Source organism: Bactrocera dorsalis, chromosome 4, assembly GCF_023373825.1.
Source record: "Bactrocera dorsalis isolate Fly_Bdor chromosome 4, ASM2337382v1, whole genome shotgun sequence".
Taxonomy (NCBI): Eukaryota; Metazoa; Arthropoda; class Insecta; order Diptera; family Tephritidae; genus Bactrocera; species Bactrocera dorsalis.
Window position 1 is genome coordinate 52,392,328 of NC_064306.1, and position 22,510 is coordinate 52,414,837.

General features: G+C 33.8%; 1 protein-coding gene across 5 annotated transcripts in view; it reads left to right on the top strand.

The window, feature by feature from the left end:
* The window catches only part of LOC105224354 (SH3 and F-BAR domain-containing protein DDB_G0274695), a 111,412-nt gene that overhangs the window by 46,734 nt on the left and 42,168 nt on the right, over positions 1-22,510 (top strand). For 3 of the 5 annotated variants that reach the window (XM_049455795.1, XM_049455797.1, XM_049455796.1), the window contains one exon: positions 7,552-7,701. The exons of the other annotated variants lie outside the window; for them this stretch is intronic. In XM_049455795.1, coding sequence (XP_049311752.1) covers positions 7,552-7,701 — 150 coding nt within the window. The remainder of the gene's footprint in view (positions 1-7,551; positions 7,702-22,510) is intronic. 5 annotated transcript variants of the gene reach the window in all.

The window sequence follows — 22,510 nt, forward strand, 5'->3', positions numbered from 1 at the left end:
TCAATATCAGATATTTTCCTTGGAATACAAGTTTTACAATTTATACCTACGGTATATGCCTACAAAAACCTCTAAAATATAAAAAAACATACCAACATGAATATCAAATGCATAATAGCAATGTGACAACGCGCAGATTAAAGCAAATGAAATAAATACCGTATAAGTACTAATGTGATGTATGCAGTCACTTTTTCAAAAAGCCAATTCGAATTCAATAAAAGTAGCAAATTTACAAAGCAAACAGCAAACTCAGACAGTAGCGGCTGTAAAACCAGCCGAGCCTTTGGTGTAGTTGACCACAGTAAATACCAGTAATATGCAACTAAGCAAATAAAAACCGTTATAGCAGACTATAAATAGCCGTAAAAACTATTTGCACAAAGTAATTAGCAGCAATAACAAAAACTACGCGAACACAGATACATACACACATAGAAAAACTGTTACTATATGTTGCAGAGAAAGTTGCTAACGACCAAAGCCCAACTTTATTTTATGACAACAGTAAAAAAACAAAAAAAAATAAAATAATAATAATAAAATAAAAAATAATAAAAAATACATTCGTTGCAAAAATCATAACAAAATATGGTTGGAAAAAAGTGTTCAAGTACCACCACGTCGACCACTAACCAAACACCTTTTAGTCATTATAAGGCTCCTTAGCTTCGAACTTGTTACGCCGCGTTGGCAACTTGTCACCGTCACCGTCATTGCAAATCACTCACGCACAAAAAGAGCCTCGTTTATGATATCTTCCCATTTACATATGTGCTTATCTGCCGCAGCTTCCGTCGCTGACACTGCTGTTTGCCGAAAGTACTCGACTGAGTTCCGGTCAATAAGCTTTAAACTGTTAAGCAATAACTTTTTTGTTATTATTTTGCTTTCTTCTGCTTTTGAATTTTTATTGCACCTTTCATATCAGCGCTGGTGAGGCAGGTCGTGCATTGTTGATGGCTGTTAGATGGCTGGTGTTGCGTCAACATTTACGCATCACTGCAGCGTCGCTTTTAATTAACCAAAACGCTTGCGCTCATTGTTCAGTATGTGCTTTTTATTTCTCAGTTTTTATTTTTACTTTATTTTATTTATTTTTTACTCGGTATGTTAGACCTTTCCGCCAAATGCCGCTACTTTTTGCAATTATTCATTGTACTTTGTAAGTACTCGCATTCGTACTGCCCTACTCAACCGTGTCAAATTCATAATTGCACATGTAAGCCGCTTAACGGTAAAAAAAAAAATTGCAAAAAAAAATATTTTTTCATAAATTATGGCATTTGTGTAATTTTTTGGAATAATTTTTTTTTTTTAGTTTAATTTAGAGCTTTTTTTGAAGGGTTACTTTTACATACTTTTTTCAAACATTAATTCTCATATAAAAATGAAATATTTCATTAAAATTTTTTATTGTTACAAACATACACTATTTGCAAAAAAATTCTGAAATTTTTGGAAAAAAATATTTTAACTCGACTATTGCGACGCCATTTCCGATGACTCCTCTGAAAAAAGGTGCGGCCACGTTGATAGGATAACTCCTTACAAAATTATACGTGGTTTAGTTAAAACCTTAACTTAGAAAAACTTAGGAAAAAAACTAAAAGTTGGATTTTTGGCAGCTATTTTTACAAAAAAAAAAAAGAAAATTTCGCGACATTTTTTTTCAAATAGAAATAAAAAAAACCTTCTTCCAAGTCTTTAAGAAGGTATCTCAAAGACCCTTGTAAAATTTCATGAGTAGTTCTCGAGAAATTTTGCCAACCGACTTTTAAAAAACAGTTTCGAGAAAAACGCGTTTAAAGACTGCGCACTTAGCCTAGCTAGCGCACAAGTTCTCAAGACTGTATCTCCGAAACTACTTGAAAGGGCAATATTCTGAAGATGCTGTGGAATTTAATAAGATTAAAATAAAATCGATTTTTTTAAACCCGTAAACCCACGTAACCCCTTGAAGGGTACCTTTTAATGCTTCAAAAAAATAAGCGGTTAAAAAAGGTCATTTACTGCTGCTTTTATTTCGGCTTTCACCGTGGATGAAGCTTAAAAAAAATCTCCTTAAATTAGAAGTTATTCTCCTAAATTTTCAAAAATTAAAATTTTTTTAAAATAAGTTGAACTATACTCTATACTATTTTGGCCGACTTTGGCATGCCAAAATTTATTCTATATTTTTTCCTGAAGATCGGATCATTTGTCCACGAGTTATCACTGCAGCAGTTCGAAAAGTTATCTTTTGATTGAACTGTGCGGCTAACTTTTTATTGGATGCAACTCAGAAACTACATATGTATTTTAGATATCGATTTGAAATTTTAGTATGGTATTTTTAATGTTCTAAACTATGAAAATATAAGAATTTCAAAAAAAAAAAAATCAAAATTTCACACTAGGTGTGCCCCTTAACATTTTCATATGAAGCTCTCTTCAAGAAATTATTCAAATCAACATCTTTTTCAAAGAAGGAATTATCTATGGTTACAATATTAAAATAAATTAAATTAAAATAAAATAATAAATTAGAATTAGTTGTCAAATTGATTTGTCATTCTTTTTTGGTGAGCTTAAAACTGTACAAACACCAAAAACTGATCCTATGATTTTAGGGAAATAGGAAAAACGCAAACGCTTAGACAACAATAATATTTTGTTTAAATAACTAATCAAATAATTTACTACTTTTATATGATCCTATTTCTACAGATCCATCTAAACTAAAATTGTACTTCGAAAATTATGCACCAGCCTAATGTTAGTAGTATTTAGAATATAATAACTACACAGTGACTAGTCGAGTCATATTTGAACCAGTCCAATTATAATTATAAAAATGTGATTCAATAGTTACTCCGAAGTACTTAAATGTATGTGTGTTTGTGTGAAAATACACCTGTGCTTGGTTAAAATTTTTTCAATATAAAATTAAAGGGCATGCGCGCAGCCCTCAATCAAAGCAGACGGATTGCCTTTTGATTGACAAATCATGTTATAATTGTAAATCTTTTATTGCGCATTTCTGGTCCGGAATAATGTTATTTTCGATTTTTTTAATATACTTACGATACATACCATACATATATGCATGTACATTTGTATGTGTAACGATAAATTTCAATTAATGTGTTTATGCTTCAATCAAAGTACCCAAATTACTAGCTATTTGTGCTATTTCCCGATCAACTTTATGCTTCAGTTGCTCTCTATTTGCTTTTTTAGGAGAGATCAATTGAGTTGATACTTTATGAAGCTCATTTCGGCAGTTGAGACATATGAATAATGCGAGTAATCTGCTTTCAACTTAAAAAAAAATATCGAAACATTTAATTTAGGTACATATATTAGTACGGCGTTTTCAACAGATTGCAAAAAAAATACCAATTTGATTTAAAACCAAATATGATTATTAATAACAATTTATTAAATAAATCTTATAAATTTTTACTTTACTTGAAATGTGCACGAATAAAAACCACGGAGACTTTTGTTAGTCACACACACTACTTAAGAGTGTGCTTAATTATTATCAATTCCCAAACTTCAGTCATATGTATTGCTCATGGTACTATACATATTAGGGTGGATCAAGAAAATGTTGGTACCGGATTTGAATTCATTGTACTACCGTTTGTCTTCAGATTTAGATAACATGGCACGTGGCAGTTTAGAGAGTCTTAAAAATCTTCGGTACGAAAAAAGGCTTTTTTTCTCACCGTTAGATACCGTGAAAATTACGTTAGAAAAAAACTATGTTATTTTTTATGACTTATTATTTTTACTCGACAAATTCAGAGACTTTTTTCATATGATACAATCTAAGCCAAAAAAAGTTAAAAAGCCATTTTATAATAACAAAATTCGAATTATTTAGAAATATTAGAATTTTATTTTTAATTTTTTCTAAAAAAAAAATATTTTTTATTTTTGTCCCACTTCAAAACATATGTATGTGTAAGCGAGTATACATTTTCCCCTTAACCAAACAGAAACGTAATTTATCTAAATACTACCTGATTTCTAGGGTTAGTTAGTGCTTTTGTTGGTACTTTTTTGTTGGCATTATTGTTATCGCTTAAGCTGCCACTGCTCTAATTTGTCATTTCAGTGATTTGTTGTTATTTGATTTGCACTTGATATGTGATTTTTATACTTTTTTGTTGCATTTTTTGACATCAAGCCGATAGTCATTGAAGTGATTTCATTTAATATATTATTTCACTGAGTTGACTTGACTGCTGTGGCACTGCTGTTTATTTGTTGCAAAAAAAAAAAAAAACTAAAAAGGAATAAAACAGTTAATCAAATAATTTTTATTTAATAGTTGATAACAAGTAGAGTTGACACATACGCAACGTTTAACTTTACAAAAACCTTAACACACAGCTGATTTGACGGGTTTTCAAAGGAATGAAACAGAATAGACAAAAACAGAAATGCTGGGAGAGCAAACAAACAAATCTTCAGTTTAGACATTACAACAAAAATGTGTAAGAAGCTGGTACTACTTTACACTGTTGAATAGAAATGTGTCTACATAGGAGAAAATATTATAATTCTGTTATATTTTTTTTTTTTGGAACAGAAACATATGTAACAGTGTTGCCGGAAAAACTGTTTGAAATGCTAAAATAAATATTCTCATTTTTGCTTTAGTGCCTCTCAATTATAATTTTCACTTCACTTATATACCCAGAAAAAAACAATATATGTATTTTTAATCTTTTTTCTAATATTTTTGCTAAAAAAATTAAACAACAACTCATGTTAATTGCGAAATTTTCCATTTTTTAATTGCAAAATTTTTAACACCCAACTTTCAGCTGAGGCAATTAAATTTTACATCATAAGCGTTGAGGTCACGTGTATTTGCCGACGAGTACCTAAACATATTTAATCACCATAAGCGAATTTAAATTTCTTTCCTAAACCAAAAAAAAACAAAAAATATTTCAAAGGCTTGCTCCCATAAATTGCTTAGTTTCCGGTTCATTTGTTGCTTGTATGCACAGTATATGTTACTAAGCATGTTAAATACGCAAGAGTTTAATGAACTTCACGCTTGACTCACTGCTGTGCGAATTAAGCCGCTATAAGAGCTCTTTGCATGCTTTCTTCAAAGAAAACTAAAAATAAAAAATGTTGAAAATGTGACTAAATTTGGAATTAAAAAAAATAAAAGTTTTAGTCACGTAGCTGTCGAAAAATACAGAGCTTGTGCATATTTGGTTGAAAATAGTTTAGTTTCTTTGCAAATTTTTCTCGTTTTTATGCGTTTAATTTTGCGCATAAGTGAAGTATATTAAGAAAAAACACCATAAACAATGCTATTTAGAGCATAACGGTGAATTTATAATGCGAAATTATTATTAAAAATATTTTTTTTAAATATTGCTGTTGTAATTTATAAAAGTTGGCGACATTGCAACTGAGCAGATTGGTTTTTTGTTGAGACTTGAAGCTAAAATCATAGAAACCGTCGGGGCGTATGAGTTACCTTAGTATGGAGACGTGAAAGTTTGACAGGAAAAAGGTTGCTTTACACATACCATTGTATAGTAACTCAAACAAAAGACTTGCTTAAAATGAATAGTTGGAAAGTTTGAATTATTTTTATTAAACCTGCGCGAACATTAAACGCACTAAAGCATTTTTTAATGATTACTAAATGTTTGTCGCCATACGCAGTCAGTGGTGCGTACAACGCCAAAGAAAAATAAAAAAAAGCATAAAAAATAAACAATTATAAAAACTTGCCATAAAGTTGGAAGGGAAGGAAGTGCGTTTCTTACAAAGAAAATCGCAAAGAAAAATAATTAAAGAAAAAAATGAAAAAAAGAAAAGTAGTCAACACAATACCTTACATTGCTCTCATGCCAGCCGTCTACACAAGTAAGCACATACATTTGGTAGTTGTATTATGTAAAAAAGCAAACACTTGCTCTTGTGTGAATACTTTTTCAAACATGCCTTAAGTTGGCATTGCACTTGCGCATAATCGCACGCCCAACCAAAGTAGGCGGAAATTTATTCATTAAGCTTGTCAGGAAAGTCGTAGCCTGCTACCTAAGCAAGTAACACTTGTTGTTGTTAATACAGAGGGAAATATGAAAACAATAATGCAATCGCGTTGTTGCTGTCATCAATAAATTAAAAAAAAAATAATAATAATGTATTAAAGCAATGCCTGTCGCATCTCAAACACATTGCGGCTTGACATTAGCACTTGTAATCGTCAGTTGATGTTGTTGGAAAGTTGTAAGGAAAAATAAATGCATATATATGCATATGTATGTACGTATTTGTGCGAAAACGGAAATGCAGTGACCTCAAACATAGCTTACCTATATGTTTATACGATGTAGATGAGTTTTTTAGGTAGGCATTAGGGCGTACCAAGTTGTTTGGTTGAGAAAAGTAATAAATTATGAGAAAATATTTTTATTAAATAAATAGGCTTTAATAAGGCTTTCAGTCCAAATATTGCGTAGTCGAAAAAGTCTTTTCGTATTTCTAATCAACAAAATTAACAAAATTTTGGTCGACCACTTTTTGCCACTTTTCAGCTAGAGGCATTATTCCATCAGTGTAAAACTTTCATCAGTGTAAATCGAAACTTCGGAATTTCCAGAACGGAAGCGAGCGAACCATTGTTGTACTACACGAACTGATACAGCATCGTTTCCATAAACTTCCACAAATTTCATTGGTGGTTTGCCGGACAATCTTCCCTTTTTTATACAAAAATTTCAAAATGTAGCGAATTTCTTCATTATTTTCACTCATTTTTGAACAGATGTAACTTTTTTTTAACTTCCCCGAATTAAATATTTTTTTGGTAAAATGAAGCTTAAAAACTCACCTATCCAGCACTATATGGTGTGATACAATGTGATTGGTAGTACTGGAGATATACGACTCCAATGTCATCTATTAACAAAATACGAAAATACTTTTTCGACTACCCAATATTATTACGATTGAACAACATAAAAGTATTTTTGATTTCCTATTTTGAAGCAGAAGTGAACAATTTTTGAGCTAAACCTACTTACCTTATGAAAATACCCAAAAATTTTATACTATTTGGACACTTTTACTAGTCTGACAACTAGATCTAAAACAGGGCAAAAAATAAGCAATATTATTCAACGATAAATCAAATTATTTAGTATTACATCTGTTTAATAAATATGCATAATTTTTTTAAATAACAAAGAGTGTCATATTTTCTAAACATTTATATAAAATATTAAAGCCTAAATGTCACTAAAAATAGCTCATAATATAATCAAATAATATATATGATAACACCGCAAAAATAAACATTAAAATTATCTTTCGTATGTTGCCACAAATCGTTTTCACTTTTCAGCATCTTTACCACCTGTTTTTCTTCACATCTGTTTCTTTTTGTGTTTAAACTCATTTTTTCCATAAGTTTTTTGTTTTTCTAATCCAGCTTTTCATGTTTTGTTTACTTAAATCGTAATTTTCTTGCTATTTTCCAATACTTATTTTGTAAATATTTCTCTATATATCTTTCAAAAGCTCACAAATTCTCGTTCGAGATCTGTATTGAAGAGTTTGCGTTGTCGTTCATCGCGACGCTCCAAATCGAAATCGAAATCTTCGGTTGAATTGTCAGCGTCGAATCAAAATGGCGGTGAGGCAATTAACGTCAGTAATGGCGATGAAAAGGTAAGCGAGCGATGCGTTACAAATATGTGTATGTGTGTGTGTGAGTACACTTACATACATATGAATGTTGAATTCACCAGAACCCCTCACCAGCCACCTGCATCAAGCATTACCACCAGCCACCCTCGCTTTCACTAAAAGAAATTAATTCATTAAAAGAGTAAATTAAAAAATAAAAAAAAATAATACTCATAAAAACCTCTATATGTGCCATATATGTTTCCTCGACCCAATAATCATTAAATAAATTACATAACAATCCACCTAAAATTGACTGCACAATTTCATGAAAAAAATATTGAAATAATGTAACAATTACAATCACTAATTGTTTACCGTTACCTCCAAACTCGCTAAAACCAGCAAATATCTAACTACTTATAATAAATATCAATCGGTTCAAATAAAATGTCATATATCTACTTACTTCTCAAATTACTACTGAATAATTAATTCCAGATTGACCTTGAAATCGCATTTAACACTGAATGTGTGTGTAAATTTTATAATAATAAAACTATTCAGTAATATTTGATATACATATAAATAACTAACAGATAATAATATTAAAATATATAACATTATATTTATACATGTCTATAATTCATCTTCTATTCAGTTGCTAAAGAGGCTAATAACATCCTTAAGAGTTTTAGGCCTTAAATATGCAAATATAATACTTATTACCAATGTTCAAATATCGACACGATTTTGTTTACTTTTTACGACATGTTGAGAAAAAATTAGTTTCATCGAAGGCTTTCGATACTACGATCTCGGAGCCCAACTGTCACGCACCACTGTCAGTTATAATGTCGAAACACCCAATGATATAATCATCTTCTTTTTGCACCAATTTGAGTCTTTACCGTTTTATCTTTCAATTTATTATATAATAAAATTATTACACTGCCTATCTTTGTTTATGTTTGGGTTATCGCTATTTTAGAAATTGTCTTGTTTAGGTCATAAGAACGGTTTAAAAGCCTTCTCATCATATAGAAATCGCCACCCTACGTAAGTGGTGTAACCCCTACAATACTGTCTCTTTCTATATGTATTTTTTTTCTTTGCTCCAGGACCATTTTTGCATTATTTTTCAAGGCAAGGCAAGGTTTCCTAGATGAACTTATTGCATGCCAGTTTCTACTCTCCCTGCGTTCAGGGTTGCCTACAGCTGCTCACCTATTGATTGGCATACCCTTGTCCACTGATTTTGCCAGAGTTCAAATGTTTCTTTCCTTATATGTTGTCTTGTGGATAGTGTATTTCTTTCCGTCCTTTTTATATTATCATTGTCTTCTCGCCTTGCGAGTATGTTGAAATGACGCCGCCTTTACCAGCACTGCGGATTCTGATATTATGCGGTACGCCGAGGCAACTCTCAACTTAAATACTCGTATGCCAAAAAATATTTATTTCCTTTCTGGTTAAAGTTTATTCTACTGTATGTAATAGTATATTTTAAAATAATAATTTATAGGTATATAAGAACTTTTTTAAGTAATTACTAAGTAGCCTCTAATTTTTTCAGTAAGACTTTGTTCATAACTTTAAAATTCTTAATTTAATCTACAAAACCTTTGTAGTAGTCCCTCTATACCAAGCCAGAAACCAGAAAGACACGGAGCTAAATCAGATGAATACGGTGATTGCGAAACGACATTGGTTGAAAATTTGGCGAAAAATCAATGCAATATGCGACGGTGCATTATGGTGGTGCAAAAACGAGTAAATGCCGGCCCATATTTCCAGCCTCTTTTCATGAATAGCTTCGTGCAAATGACGTATAACGCTCAAATAGTATTCCATGTTGACAGGTTGGCCGATCGAAAATAATTCGGAGTGCACTATGGCTCAATACTCGAAGAAAATTGTCAACTTAATTTTGATTTTGACCTGCTTTGACGTGCCTTCGGCTCACCTTTGCCACGATATTGGTCTGTTTTCGGGTCATAGATCCAAGTCTCATCGCCTGCCAGTAATAATAAGTTTCATGACATCCTGGTAGTCGGAAAGCATTGCTCCACTGACGTTAACGCGACGCTGTTTTTTGAAAAAATTGAGCGATTTCGGAACCAATCATGCTTTCGCTTTTGTTAGGTCCAAATCTTTCAAAATGCTTTTCACTAATTCTTACGATATTTCGACGATGCTAGTAAGATCTCTGACTTTTAATCGTCGATTCTCAAGTACCATTTCCTTTATTTTATTGACAGGTTGATCATTAGATGATGTTGATCTAGTTCCTGGACGTGGTTCGTTCTCGACCCTCTTTGAATAATTTGTACCAATCAAAAACCCTTGCAATTGTCACCGAAGGTCTTTTTCAACATTCTGAACGTTTCGGCGCCTGAGATTTGATTTCTCACACAAAATGTAATGGAACCTCTTTGTTGAATAATTTCACTCATAGTAAAATTCGCCGAATGCACTTTATGTACCTCAGAAGAACAGACGTCTACTAAACACTGATGATTATTTTGATGTGACATTTGGCCCAGATGTCACTGACAGTCATACCAACCCAGAAAAAAAAAAATATTTCGACGAATGGGTTTTCGCGAGAAATCAAAATTAAAAAGTCCTAATAGTTTTTGCTCACAGTATATTTTTTTTTTTTTTGAAATATTTGCTCTTGATCATTTAACCCCCCAACAAAGACGCTGGTTCATATTGACCCAAATGATATATTTTAATATTTTATTTTTTCACCCTAACAGCGAAACGTTCATAAAGTTTAATACTACATACATATGTATGTATATCTTAGGTCATACACACAGCTGTCACCATCTACTAAATTATTTTAATGTTAAAAGCTTAACCCTTGTCGAACTAGTTCGCAACTTTTAAAAACCTTTAATAACAAATCTTTTGTGATGCAATATGTCTTCTGTTTATGGCATTTATATGAATGTAGTTTTTTTAGTTAGAAATCGATCACAAATATGAAAAAATTTCGCAAGCTCTACTATACAATTTTCAATTCACACTTCAGGTAGAAATTGCTTAAAATGAATCGGTTGTTAGCATAAGCAAATTTTTATACTCTGCTTAGCTTTCATGTGATATCAAATTGGCATATTGAATAATCCGATTATATATGTACATTCAAAGCTACGTACAAATATACGTACTTGTGCGCCTTCGATAATGTTGACTTGAGTCTTCTCTTCTTCTCAGTTATGAAAAAATTAACGTTTTTTTCACTATAAAATCTACTAAAAAAGCGCAATAAGATTCGCAAATCCACGTGACTTACAGCGCGTAGTGTATCGCTATATTTATATGTATGTATGTTTGCTTTGTATACTATAATATGATACTACATATGTACATATGTATGTATCAATGTATGTATATTGTGTATACAAAAATGCAAATCTAATTGACCCTTACTTAGTTTAAGCTTTATTATAGCCTTTTTACTACAACAAATAAAGGCGTCGGAGCAAACCACGTGCCAAAGCAGCTGCTATTGCAACTCGCAACAGTTGACGGCCATATTAATAATAGCTGTTGACTTAATATATATATGTGAATGTTAGAACAGAAGTTTAATAAATTTTTAATCGTTTCTGTTTTTGGTTTTTAAGGTCTAATATCAAGAATATTGTATTTCTGTTTTGCATAAAAACTGAAAAAGTGCTATATATGTATGTACATATCATACAAAATCTTTTCTATCTATCTATAATCTATATATGTAAATATCATACAGATATCTTTTTCAAAATCAGTTGTGATAAATGGCCTCGATTTTAAGCGTTATACACTTGTTTTATTTTATTTATTTTTTTTTTAATTTTCAACAATATTTTGACTTAATATCCTAATTTTATATAATTGCTTATCGCTTTCAGTCCAATATTTTTTTTATAAATTAAGCTAACTTTTTTGAAAACTATAAAATTTTGTCAAAATATTAAATTGCAGTTGCCTTAACATTTAGTTAAAGATTTGCAGTCTCTATTTTCGTGCCCAGTTACTGTAGATTCTACTAAATACTCAAACTGAAATGCGCGCCAAGAAATTGTATTTGCATTTGTCATGCATATTTCTCGGAGCATTTTAATGTGTAATCACGATTTATTGCTAAAACAATTTGTTGTGTCACTGGTTTGCAAATCTTTCTAATGGCAGCACATACATACACACATACACATTTAGAAATTCGGTTGCTTTGAGATCGTTTTTGTGATCTAAAGTAGTTTTTTTTCGATTCGAGATGATCTCAGTAAAATATAGAGCTTAAAAAAATTATATAGCACCACTTCGAGGTTCTCTACTTTTTTAAAGAAAAAAACACAGAAACTTTAAATTTATTGGGAAATGTTTGTTATCATTCGAAAGAACATTCTTTGGCATTTATTTTTTGAAGATAATCTCTTTCAAATTTTGGCCGTAACTACGTTTCAGATGATCCATCCGTTGAGTCCAATTTTCAATTATTTCGACTGGTAAGTGGCGAATGACACGCGTAATGTTTTGCTCCAAGGCCTGAATCGAAGCAGGATTGTCCGCATAAACTTTAGACTTCACATATACCCACATGAAAAAATCTAACGGTGTGGTATCACACGTTTTTGGTGGTCAATCGATTGGCTCAAAACTGAAATTATCTGTTCACCACAGTGTTCTCTTAATAAATCCATTGTTTGATGCACGTTGTGGCAAGTGGTGCCGTCTTGTTAAAACCAAATGTCGCCAAGAACACGAGCTTCAATCTCAGGTACCAAATAGTCAGTTGTCATGATTCCACCAGCCCAGAAACCACTCTAAACCGTTATTTTTTTCTGGATAAAATGAAAGCTCTTGAGTCTCTTCAGGTTGCTCTTCGTTCCAAATACGGCAATCTTTCTTGATTTCATACGCATTGAGCCAGAACATCACTGTGCAAAATGTGGCTCGAAAACGATGCGCCAGGACGTTCCACACATACGTCAGTCCGAGCTCCAGCGAACGGGCCGAATCGACCCTCCACAGTCTTCATGTAAAAACCTCGTTTGTATGGAAAAATTTTTTATTTGTGAAGAGTATTTTAGTTTAGGCACAGTCGAAGTTAACATTTTCCTTGTTTTTGAAATATTTTTAGCTGCCTAAATTTCAATTAAATGAAAAATAGTTTTGAAGTTTTTATTCAACCATTTTTGTTGCAAATTATTTAGTTTTCAATATTGCGTAAATTGAATTAGAAGCGCTAATTCTTAGTTGAAAGGTCAAATTTAATTAAGATCAGCTATCATTGCAACGTCAAGCAACGAAGCATAACCGATCACTTGTACGTCTATACATATGTATATGTATATGAGTATATTCGTATGTACATATATAGATGTGCTTAATATATATTAGTAGATAAATATTTATTAACAAGTATCGGACAAAACTTTAGCTTAAATGTGCACTGACTACGACTTTTGCTAGTTATTTACATATATATTACTCCAACAATGAAAGCTATTCTCTACATATTATATGTATATATAAGTACTATAGTTTCCGTAAATTAGTAACTAACGACTACTCAAAACTAATATGGAACGTCACCCACAACTAAGCATGAATGAAATATATCACTGACCTTGTTGAAAGCTTTGTATAAAAAGCTTTTACTTTATAGCACAATAGCCAGCTTTCGACTCGTGCAAGCAATTTAGCCAAGTTTTCAACCACTTGTTACCAGCAAAGGCTTTTAAAGTTTTTCAAGCTGTGACTTAAACCATTTGTTTATAACTTTATAGCAAAAGCCTGTAACTGCCACCATAATTTGTGACTAATATCAAGTAATAATTATTTTTATAATTATATGATATTAACTTTACTCTGTCTGATTCTTTAACATTTAATAACGAATAAAGAAAGCAGAACGAACTATTTTGAATTTATATTATTATATTTATTTAGTTTTATTTAATGCCAATATATTTTAAAACATTTTATTTAAAATTTTTTTAATTATGCGATTGCTAATGAATTTTTTAATATATTTTACAGGTAAGTTGAACATCACTTTGGACTTTTTACATAATACATATAATTCATACTTAAAAGCTATCTTGGAAACCACAATCAGATTTCTGTAAGTTTATTTTTAAATAATATACCTTACGCTGATTATTACTATTTAACTGTTTGAAGTAGTTAATATTCAATATTATTATTAGATATATGAATCAGTGAGCAATTATGTTTATTCGTCGAACTATGAGAGCAATATTAACCCTGGACGGTCATCGTTATTTTGCTGCTGTTTGCAAAACACGATGATTATTAGTCGGGGCACCTAACAAAGCACGTCCAGGGTTAATTATATTTATTTCGCGATGATTTATTTATGATCATTCTACTATATCTATCACGAAGACGTCTCCTAAGAAGCAATGTAGTGCACGCTATAATTTACATATATTAGTTACCCAAAGGGCGAGAGCTCTGGACGTCTTTGCTTTCGTTCATTTACATTCCTTAGAAAGATCCGGAATCTTCAATTATATTCAGTTACATACAAATGTTTGCTTGTCGCAAAAGTACGCCCTAACAGGTTAATTGAAAAGTCCCCGGTCTACCATAGCAAAACACATTTTGTTGTTCCTTTCAAGGGGTATACTCTGATTATAACGACACTACAACTTTTCGATACCACTTTTGTATCATGATTAGTCCCTTTCTTCATAATAGGCCTCAGTTTCGGCGATCACCTCCTCATTCGACGGAAATTTCTTGCCAGCGAGTATTGTTTTGAGATCTGAGAAGAGGAAATTGTCGCTAGAGTCCAGATCTGGAAGCAATTCGTAGCCCAATGCATACATCTTCGTCATCGTTGTCAAAATATAAACGCTATAACCTTGCCACACGATTGTCGCGTTTTTCACGCTTTGGAGCGGGCGCATCGTGTGCAGTACACTCAGATGACTGTCGATTGGACTTCGGATGGAAATTATAGAGCCATGTTTCATATATTGTCACATATCGATGGAAAAACTCGGCGTTTATTACGGGGCTCGGTCTATGTTAAAATCTTTCTGTTAAACTCTCTCCTGGTATATTACATAATTCAAGGAAGGATTTTAAAGACTTTACTAAAAAGAACTATTACCATAGTATCCACACATCTCTTCGAACCTCCATCTCAAATAAATACATATGAATATTGTTCAGATGTAGTGACCTTTGATAGCTCGAAATATAAATCTATGTGGTTTTTTATAGGAGTCGTTAATTATCCGCCCGTTCTTTTGGGATGGGTGCTTTAGATTGAAATATACTTATAGTATATAGTTATAAGATCTTATCTCATCTGAATTTTTGACTTCTCAATATTTTTCTTATTGAAGTAGACTTACTTTTTTGGTAAAAAGCTCATGTGAAACTAATAAGAGCTATACAAGTATTTTGCACTGCGGCGACCTGTTGAACTAGGTTATTTTTATCCAATGATTTTTGCTTCATATACCCAGAAGATGTCATCCGACTGGCTAGTTCACTTATGTGTAAAAAATAAACCACAACTAAGGCTCTCATCAATAAGTTCTGGGTCTTATTAATCAGAATACTTAACCTTTCCTATTTTAATTTTGAAAATTAGATCATAGCGGAAATTTTCTCAGAGCGTGGGGGAGAACTTATTGCACTTCTTGTGATACCACAAAGTAGCAGCTGACTACTTAATTATTTGAAATCCAAACATTCGTATGTTGATGTATAGTTGCATATTGTCCCTATATATACAAATCTATGTTTGTAAATACTCAGAACTCCAACAATGCACTGCGAATGAGCGCAGACTTTTGTCTAATTGCCGCTGGGGCAGACCAAACTTGTCGACTAGACAATCAATTGCAGTCAAAGAGGCATGAATGAAAAACTTTGTAAAGAAATGTGCAACGCACGTGTATCTGAGTCAAAGTTAGTGCCTTTGCGAACACATGTGTATGTATGCATTTGCATAAATGCAAGCTCAGTTCCATTGTGCAGCCAATTTTATGAGCTAAAAGACATTAAGACGACTTGCAAAAAGGCATAAAATAAAGCGTTAAACTGGTTTGAGCGTGCAATATTGAGACAACTTTTACGGTTAGCATGAATGGAGGGCTGCAATGGCATAGCTTGGGCAACACATCGGTTTACATATGTACATCTATAGGTGTCTGTGCTACCAAACAACCCAGCCCAAACTGTTAGCTAAAGCCATTATGACACTGGCAATTATGAACGTGCCACAGTGCCCTGCAACGCCAAGTGGTAACAAAAACAACAACAGTAGTAGCCATAATATATACTTGCCGCTTATAAACGAGTGCGAAAATGAGGCATGAATGTGTGAGGTGGCGTTAGTAAGATCGTTTGCGTCGAACGTATAGCGTATCGGTGTAGCGGGATAATTAAGCCATTAACAACACATTACCGGTTAGTATCATATACATATGTACAGTATGATTGGGTATGCCTGCCACAAAAAGTGAGAAAACATCACTTTTTCTTTTTTTGTTCGCTTAGCGTCCGCTGTAAAGTGTTCATCAGCTGTTTGCTGTTAATTACGGACCCATTTCGTTGCTAATGTCAAAATGTTCATTTTTATTAAAAGTTTTCATACGTGCAAACATACATACATATTTACTACATTAGTGATCTCTGAAGAAATTATTTTTATTAGAGAATTTAGATAAAATTTATGTTATTGCGGCAGCAGCTTAAAGCATTTCCGAAATCAGTTAACGGATGGGTTACCTATATCTCTAATTAAATTCACCTCATTTTCATTGAGTTGATTTATATTACTTGAACATTGACCTATTGTGATGGCCTTCAGCTCCTTCGGCGAATTTTATTTTATCGCTTCGATCAACTGAAAACGGGTTCCACGGAGCGGCAATTTTGATTTAGGGAATAAGAAAAAATCACACGGAGCCAAATCGATGGTATTCATTGGGTTTTTGGCTTTAAATTCGGTCACAATCATACTCCTTAAAAAAAAAATCAGCTTTATCGGGACGAGTCGATCAAAAACGCGTTCTTATCCAAAATATCCATCAAAATCAGTCGAATTTTCAAGCACCATATCCTTCACTTTTTTAATATTTTCATCAGTAGATAAGGTCGAAGGTCGTCCAAACCAGGAATGTCTTCAAATATCTCTCGATTGTCTTTGAAGGCTTTGTACCACTCCCATTCTTGTGTTTTTGAATCACCGTAAGCCGTTTGAAAATTTCAAGTCAATCGGTCCAACCATTTCGGAAAAATTTTCCTCATCGGCGATGGACACAGCGTGTCGTGATGAACAGGTTTAGAGTTTTGAGAGCCGATTACAATAAGTTAAGAAATTCTGACGCTCATATCTCCGGATCTTTTGCCGGATCATGTCATAGGTCTCTAATAGAAATAGCTTTTCGCTTGAGCATCATCTTCTATGCGAACGTCATAGACCAATCAACGCATTCGTTGGTATTTTATGCGCTTAACTAACGCAGACGGTTCCACAGAACTTACGGAGAACACTTTTCTCGAATGTTCCAAGTTTTTTTTTTTTGTCACAGTTGGTCGTAATTTTTGTTTGTCGGCAGAAGTATCTGATCCTCAATTGCCTGCTGATCCCAAAGGCAAGGGTTCCTGTTGGCAAGAGTTATTCTGCGCTTGATCTCCAATCTTAGAGCGTGGGTAGAATTTATGCCAGTTTCGGGACATAAAAAGTCTCTCACTTTTTCAAATGTAAGACTGCCTGCAGTTGCGTTGTTCCCAAGACATGAGAAATTTTTGTGTGTGTCCTCCAGGTACTTTGTCTTTCCCTCGTTCACCTCAAGACCAACTTCTTGCTTCATTTTCTAGGCTGAGGTACGAGACGGAATCACCGTGCATAAAACCTCGTCTGGTATCAAATGATTCGGTGAGGACCTTCCCGATTTTGACGGAGCTGATGTGTATGCTCGACGTCATTCTGCATAACCGTATGAGCTTTGCAGGGATAAAAATTTAGACATTTTGTCGAATACAGAGCTCTTGTCAATGCCGTCGTAAGCGGCTTTGAAATCAACAAAAAGATGATAGGTGTCGATCTGTTTGTCAGGTAATGGCTCATATCACTTTGGAAAAACCACTCCTTCTATGGATTTTTAATCTATGGTGGGCACATTAATAATATCCGACAACTATTGGGTATTATTAACTATTCAAGCAAATATTGTTAACCAATTAGTTTAGACCTGATATTGTATTACCATTCACGTTTAAGTACTTTTCTCTAGCTGTTTTCATATGTCTTTTCATGTCCAAAAACATTATTTTAAAGACCAGCACCAACGACGTCATATTAAATTGACTTGTTACCTAAAGATGCCGTTGAATTGTTGTTCAGCGGCGGAGAATAGAGTGATCCAACTTTCAATGCTCTTAGAAATCATTGAATGAGGCTCGTTTGTACATAAGTATATTGAATGTTGCAAGAATGGGCCCAGTTTGTATTCGTAATAAACTTTTGTGATTTATTTTTGTCTACAAAGCGGTTAATGTCTGCAAAAACAACAACATGCCACATGAAAATAATTCTAATTGCTCAGCCATTCACATAAAGCAGAACGAGCAAATAATTGCGCAGTATGCGTCAAGTAGCTGTAAATGGTGTGTGGCAAATACTCGCACCTACATAACATACACATACACATATGCGCCAAGCATTTTAGCCAACTCGAATACAAATAGTTGTTACTTGCAAGACACATAAAATATTCGCCAGCCAACTATTTTCGAATACCGTTGCACGCATCGCCAACAAATCTCACAGCAAGTGCAACAAACCCATTGCCACAACTGCAGCTGGTGCATGCAATCGCAGCTACATACGCTCGTTAAAGAAGTTGCAGCAAAAAGAACGAAAATATAAACAAAAACAAAAAAGAAGACACATCAGAATCGCACATGTGTGTGAGCAACACCAAAAAAACCTGGTGAACTCTACAAAAGCCACATCCGAAATGTGCGGCAACTGTTGGAAACGGAACAATTGTTGTTGACAGCATGCTTACTGCTTGTTTTTGTTGCTGCTGTTGCTGTTGCTTTAGCATCCGCACTGTGCAATATGGGCGCAAGCGTGTTGCAATGCCAAAACAAATGGCATCAACGGCATCGCATGCGCGCAACAGGTGTAATTGGCGGTCTTGGGCATATGCGATTGCAATTCCACTTTTGTTGTTGTTGGTATTATTATATTTTGCTGTTGCCTTTGAGATGCTGCGTCGTAGATAGCAGACATTTCATTGCGCATGTGCGACCGTCTGTTTGAAGTGGAGTGATGAGCTTGCAGACACCGAGAGAATTTTCGGGGATTTTGCAATTTTGTTGGTAAAAATTTTTTGGATTATTTTTCATTCATCGTGTGAAAAGATCACAACCGAACGGTCAAAATACCCTAAGCCATAGAGATCGATTTAAATAAAAAAAGCAAGAAACCCCTTCATGGGTGCATTTGTTATAGCTTAAAAGGGTATGCAAAGACCTTTATCTTGGTTTTGATCGAACATCTTATAATGGTCCCGCATCGGCAATTCCGATGAAAAAACTGCTTCAGGAATACGCACGCAAAATTTCAGATCGATATCTCAAAAACGAATGGACCAGTTTGCGTATATATAGACGTAGAGACGAAAATGCCTAAATCGACTGAGGGCGTCACGGTGATCATTTATTTGTTAGAGGGTTTCCGACATTTTTTCGACATTTTACCAACTTCACTTGTTAATTCAAGCGATTATCCACTCAAATAGTAGAGCGGCAATACAGGGTTTGTCCGGAAAGTAATAGGACTGACTCGATTCATAAAAATATATTGAACCAATCGTTACAATTCCTTGAAAACTTTTAAAATAGGCTCTTTCCTTGAGAGCCAAGGTGCATGCTGCTTGGACCGCCTCTGTCGACTCAAAATGCTTGCCTTTCATCGGCCTGTAGGGCGGCTGCAGAAGCGTTGGAACCTTGGTTAGATAGCTGTTCACCAGAAAGGCCGTGTGAGCCGGGGCGTTGTCGTGGTGCAACTTTCAATCGGCTGCGATGTCTTGACAGACCCGATTGATCCTTCATTTGAATCTCTTGAGGACTTCCACGTAAAACTTGGCTTAGTGCCGTCTCTTATATGAGGCTGTTTTTTCCTTTTAATTGAGGGCGTTTGTTTACGTGGTGGGTCCACAACATAGCGCACAGACCTGTGGAAGGATTTCGCCTTCTCACGTTGTCTACGCCAATAAAGAATAAAAAGGCTTTAGCGAAACTATAAAGATGAGCTCTTCCTTGCTAGTTAAGCCCCGCTGTCATTAGAGAGATGAGAACATGGATACAATATTGGAGTTATTTTTCTTAGTTTAGAAAATACTGATCATAATCAGCCCAAGTGCAATCCTTTCTTGCTATCAACCTTATTACCTAACCCAACTTAGAAGCCTTCTCGGCACTTTAATTATTTTCAGTGCATTATAGTGTTTCCACTTGTTGCAAATTGTCGACTAAGAACCGTTGTTCTCGTTGACTGTTATTGCTATTGTTGTTTTCCTTCTGCCTGCTGTCATTCACATTGAGATTGAGGAGTTTTCGTACAACGTGGCGGCATGTGATGCAAGCATGTCAACGGATTTCCATTAATTGCTAACACAGCGTATGCCACAAGTTGCTTGCAACTGTTAAGTGTGGCTGCAGCAGCTGTTACGGTTGATGTTTTATTCTTGTTATACAAAATCACGCTCGCATTTCGTTTCTGGGTGGCTTGCTGAAGCTGTCACTTTAACTGCATTAATTTGAATAAAATTTGCAATCGTAATTAAATTGAAATATTTTTTGAGGACTTTATATTGTATAAAAAAGAGGCGCGGCTCTATTTAATGTGGCTAATCTGTTCAAATTTGGTGTACTGATACGATCAGTTGATGAGAAAAATTTAATTAAATGTTCGACCTTGCAAGGTTGACCTTTGACATTTCATTTACATACATTGTGTGCTTATTTTATGCGCGCAGCTGTATGTATTTAAGGTATCTTCTTTTAACTTCAAATGCCAAGAATCGTATAACCAAAGTGACTTTCATTCTTAGAATATTGAGATTCTATTAATATAAACAATACTGTATAATCACAAATTTTTACCATATACAACTTCACATGAACACGAAAAAATTTGTACCAATCTAGGAAATAATATTTATTGATTTGGTTTATTGCCGAGTTAAAATGGACCAGTCCGGGTCAAATTTGATCATGAGTCAATACCTCACTTTTCCAATTATTTGCATTCTGTGCTAATTAATTTGAGGAAACTGTTGAAAATTTGGAAAAATTCCACTCAACTATTATTTAGACCTACATCAATCGCCTTACTAGTATTCCTGCAATTACATATTCATCACTCTTATAATCGTCCATGTTACACCTGAGTAATTTGTCTGCTGTGCTACTTTTATCTTGAAATATCTATTGCTAATTGTATACACCACAACTTCTAATGTGCAATTAAATTCAAATTTCGCCAATTATCATGTATGTATGTACTTCTGTCTGCAGAATGTTAACCAACACCTTTAGTTACACTTTTCCCAGCCAAAGCTTCTTCTATTTCTTTTCACCAAGCGCTGGCATCAAAATGTTTTGCATTTTTTGCCGAAAGCTGAGAAAATTTATTGGAAAGTCCAATTCGCTTATTGACGAATTGCAATTTACAGTTCCTGGAAAATTCGATACACTTTGGCCTAGTAAGCTCCTTCAATTCTAAATACATACATACATATATGCATTTTACTGTCCAACGCTTAGCTTCCTAAAAAAGCAATAAAGGAGTCGATCATTTCATTGCCGTTACTTATTTTTATACCCTGAACAAACAAAGAGGCTAAAATGAAATGGCAAACCGCTAGCCGATTACTATTTCTGATTTAATTATACAAAGTTATAGATAAATGCCTTAATAAATCTGTGATTAGTACAAAACGCTTCGTCGATCAATGAAGATCTGGGAATACACCTTTTAGGAGTTTATGGGTAATATGAAGGTTGAATATCTGTTCAAGTGAGATTTTTTTAATCAACTCCATGACCTAATATAAGCTATACATATAATTGCTATAAGCAATTTACCTGTGAAGGGAATTTTAGCATCGGTGCAGTGGAAGTTCCTGGTTTTTTAGTATCATTTTCACTCATTTGATTATTATTGCAAATTGAAACATCGTTTCTTCTAATGGCCATTTCAAATGTTACTAATGGTGGCCATCATTGCGAAGGCGCTTAATTGGTTATTGAGTTTTGGGATAGAAGAGTTAGATAAAGTGAGATAAAATTCAAGAAATAAATAATTCGAAATAGAATAATTTATGGACTGATTTCAAAAATTTTCGGCACCAAACAGTATATGCACGAAAATACTTATTTTAACGGATTTTTTAATAAGAGCGGGACAAAATTTTTGACGGTTTTCAATAAATCGATTGTGACATGCGCTGTGTGGCTTGTGGCGCCGTCCTGTTGGAACCACATATTGTCAAAGTCCATACATATCATCCGTTTCGGTCCAAAAATATTCGGTTATCATTGAGCGGTAGCAATTCCCATTCATAGTAACGTACCGGTCTTGATCATCACGGAAGAAGTACCGCCGGCCCATAAACCGCACTCAACCGTAATTTTTTCGGTATGCAATGGTGACACGTGAAGTACGTGTGGATTACTGCCTAACCAATAATGCATATTTTGTTTAGTGACGAAGCCATTCAGCCAGAAATAAGCCAGATCACTGAAGATGGTTTTTCAATGAAAGTTCGGATCATTTTCAATTTGT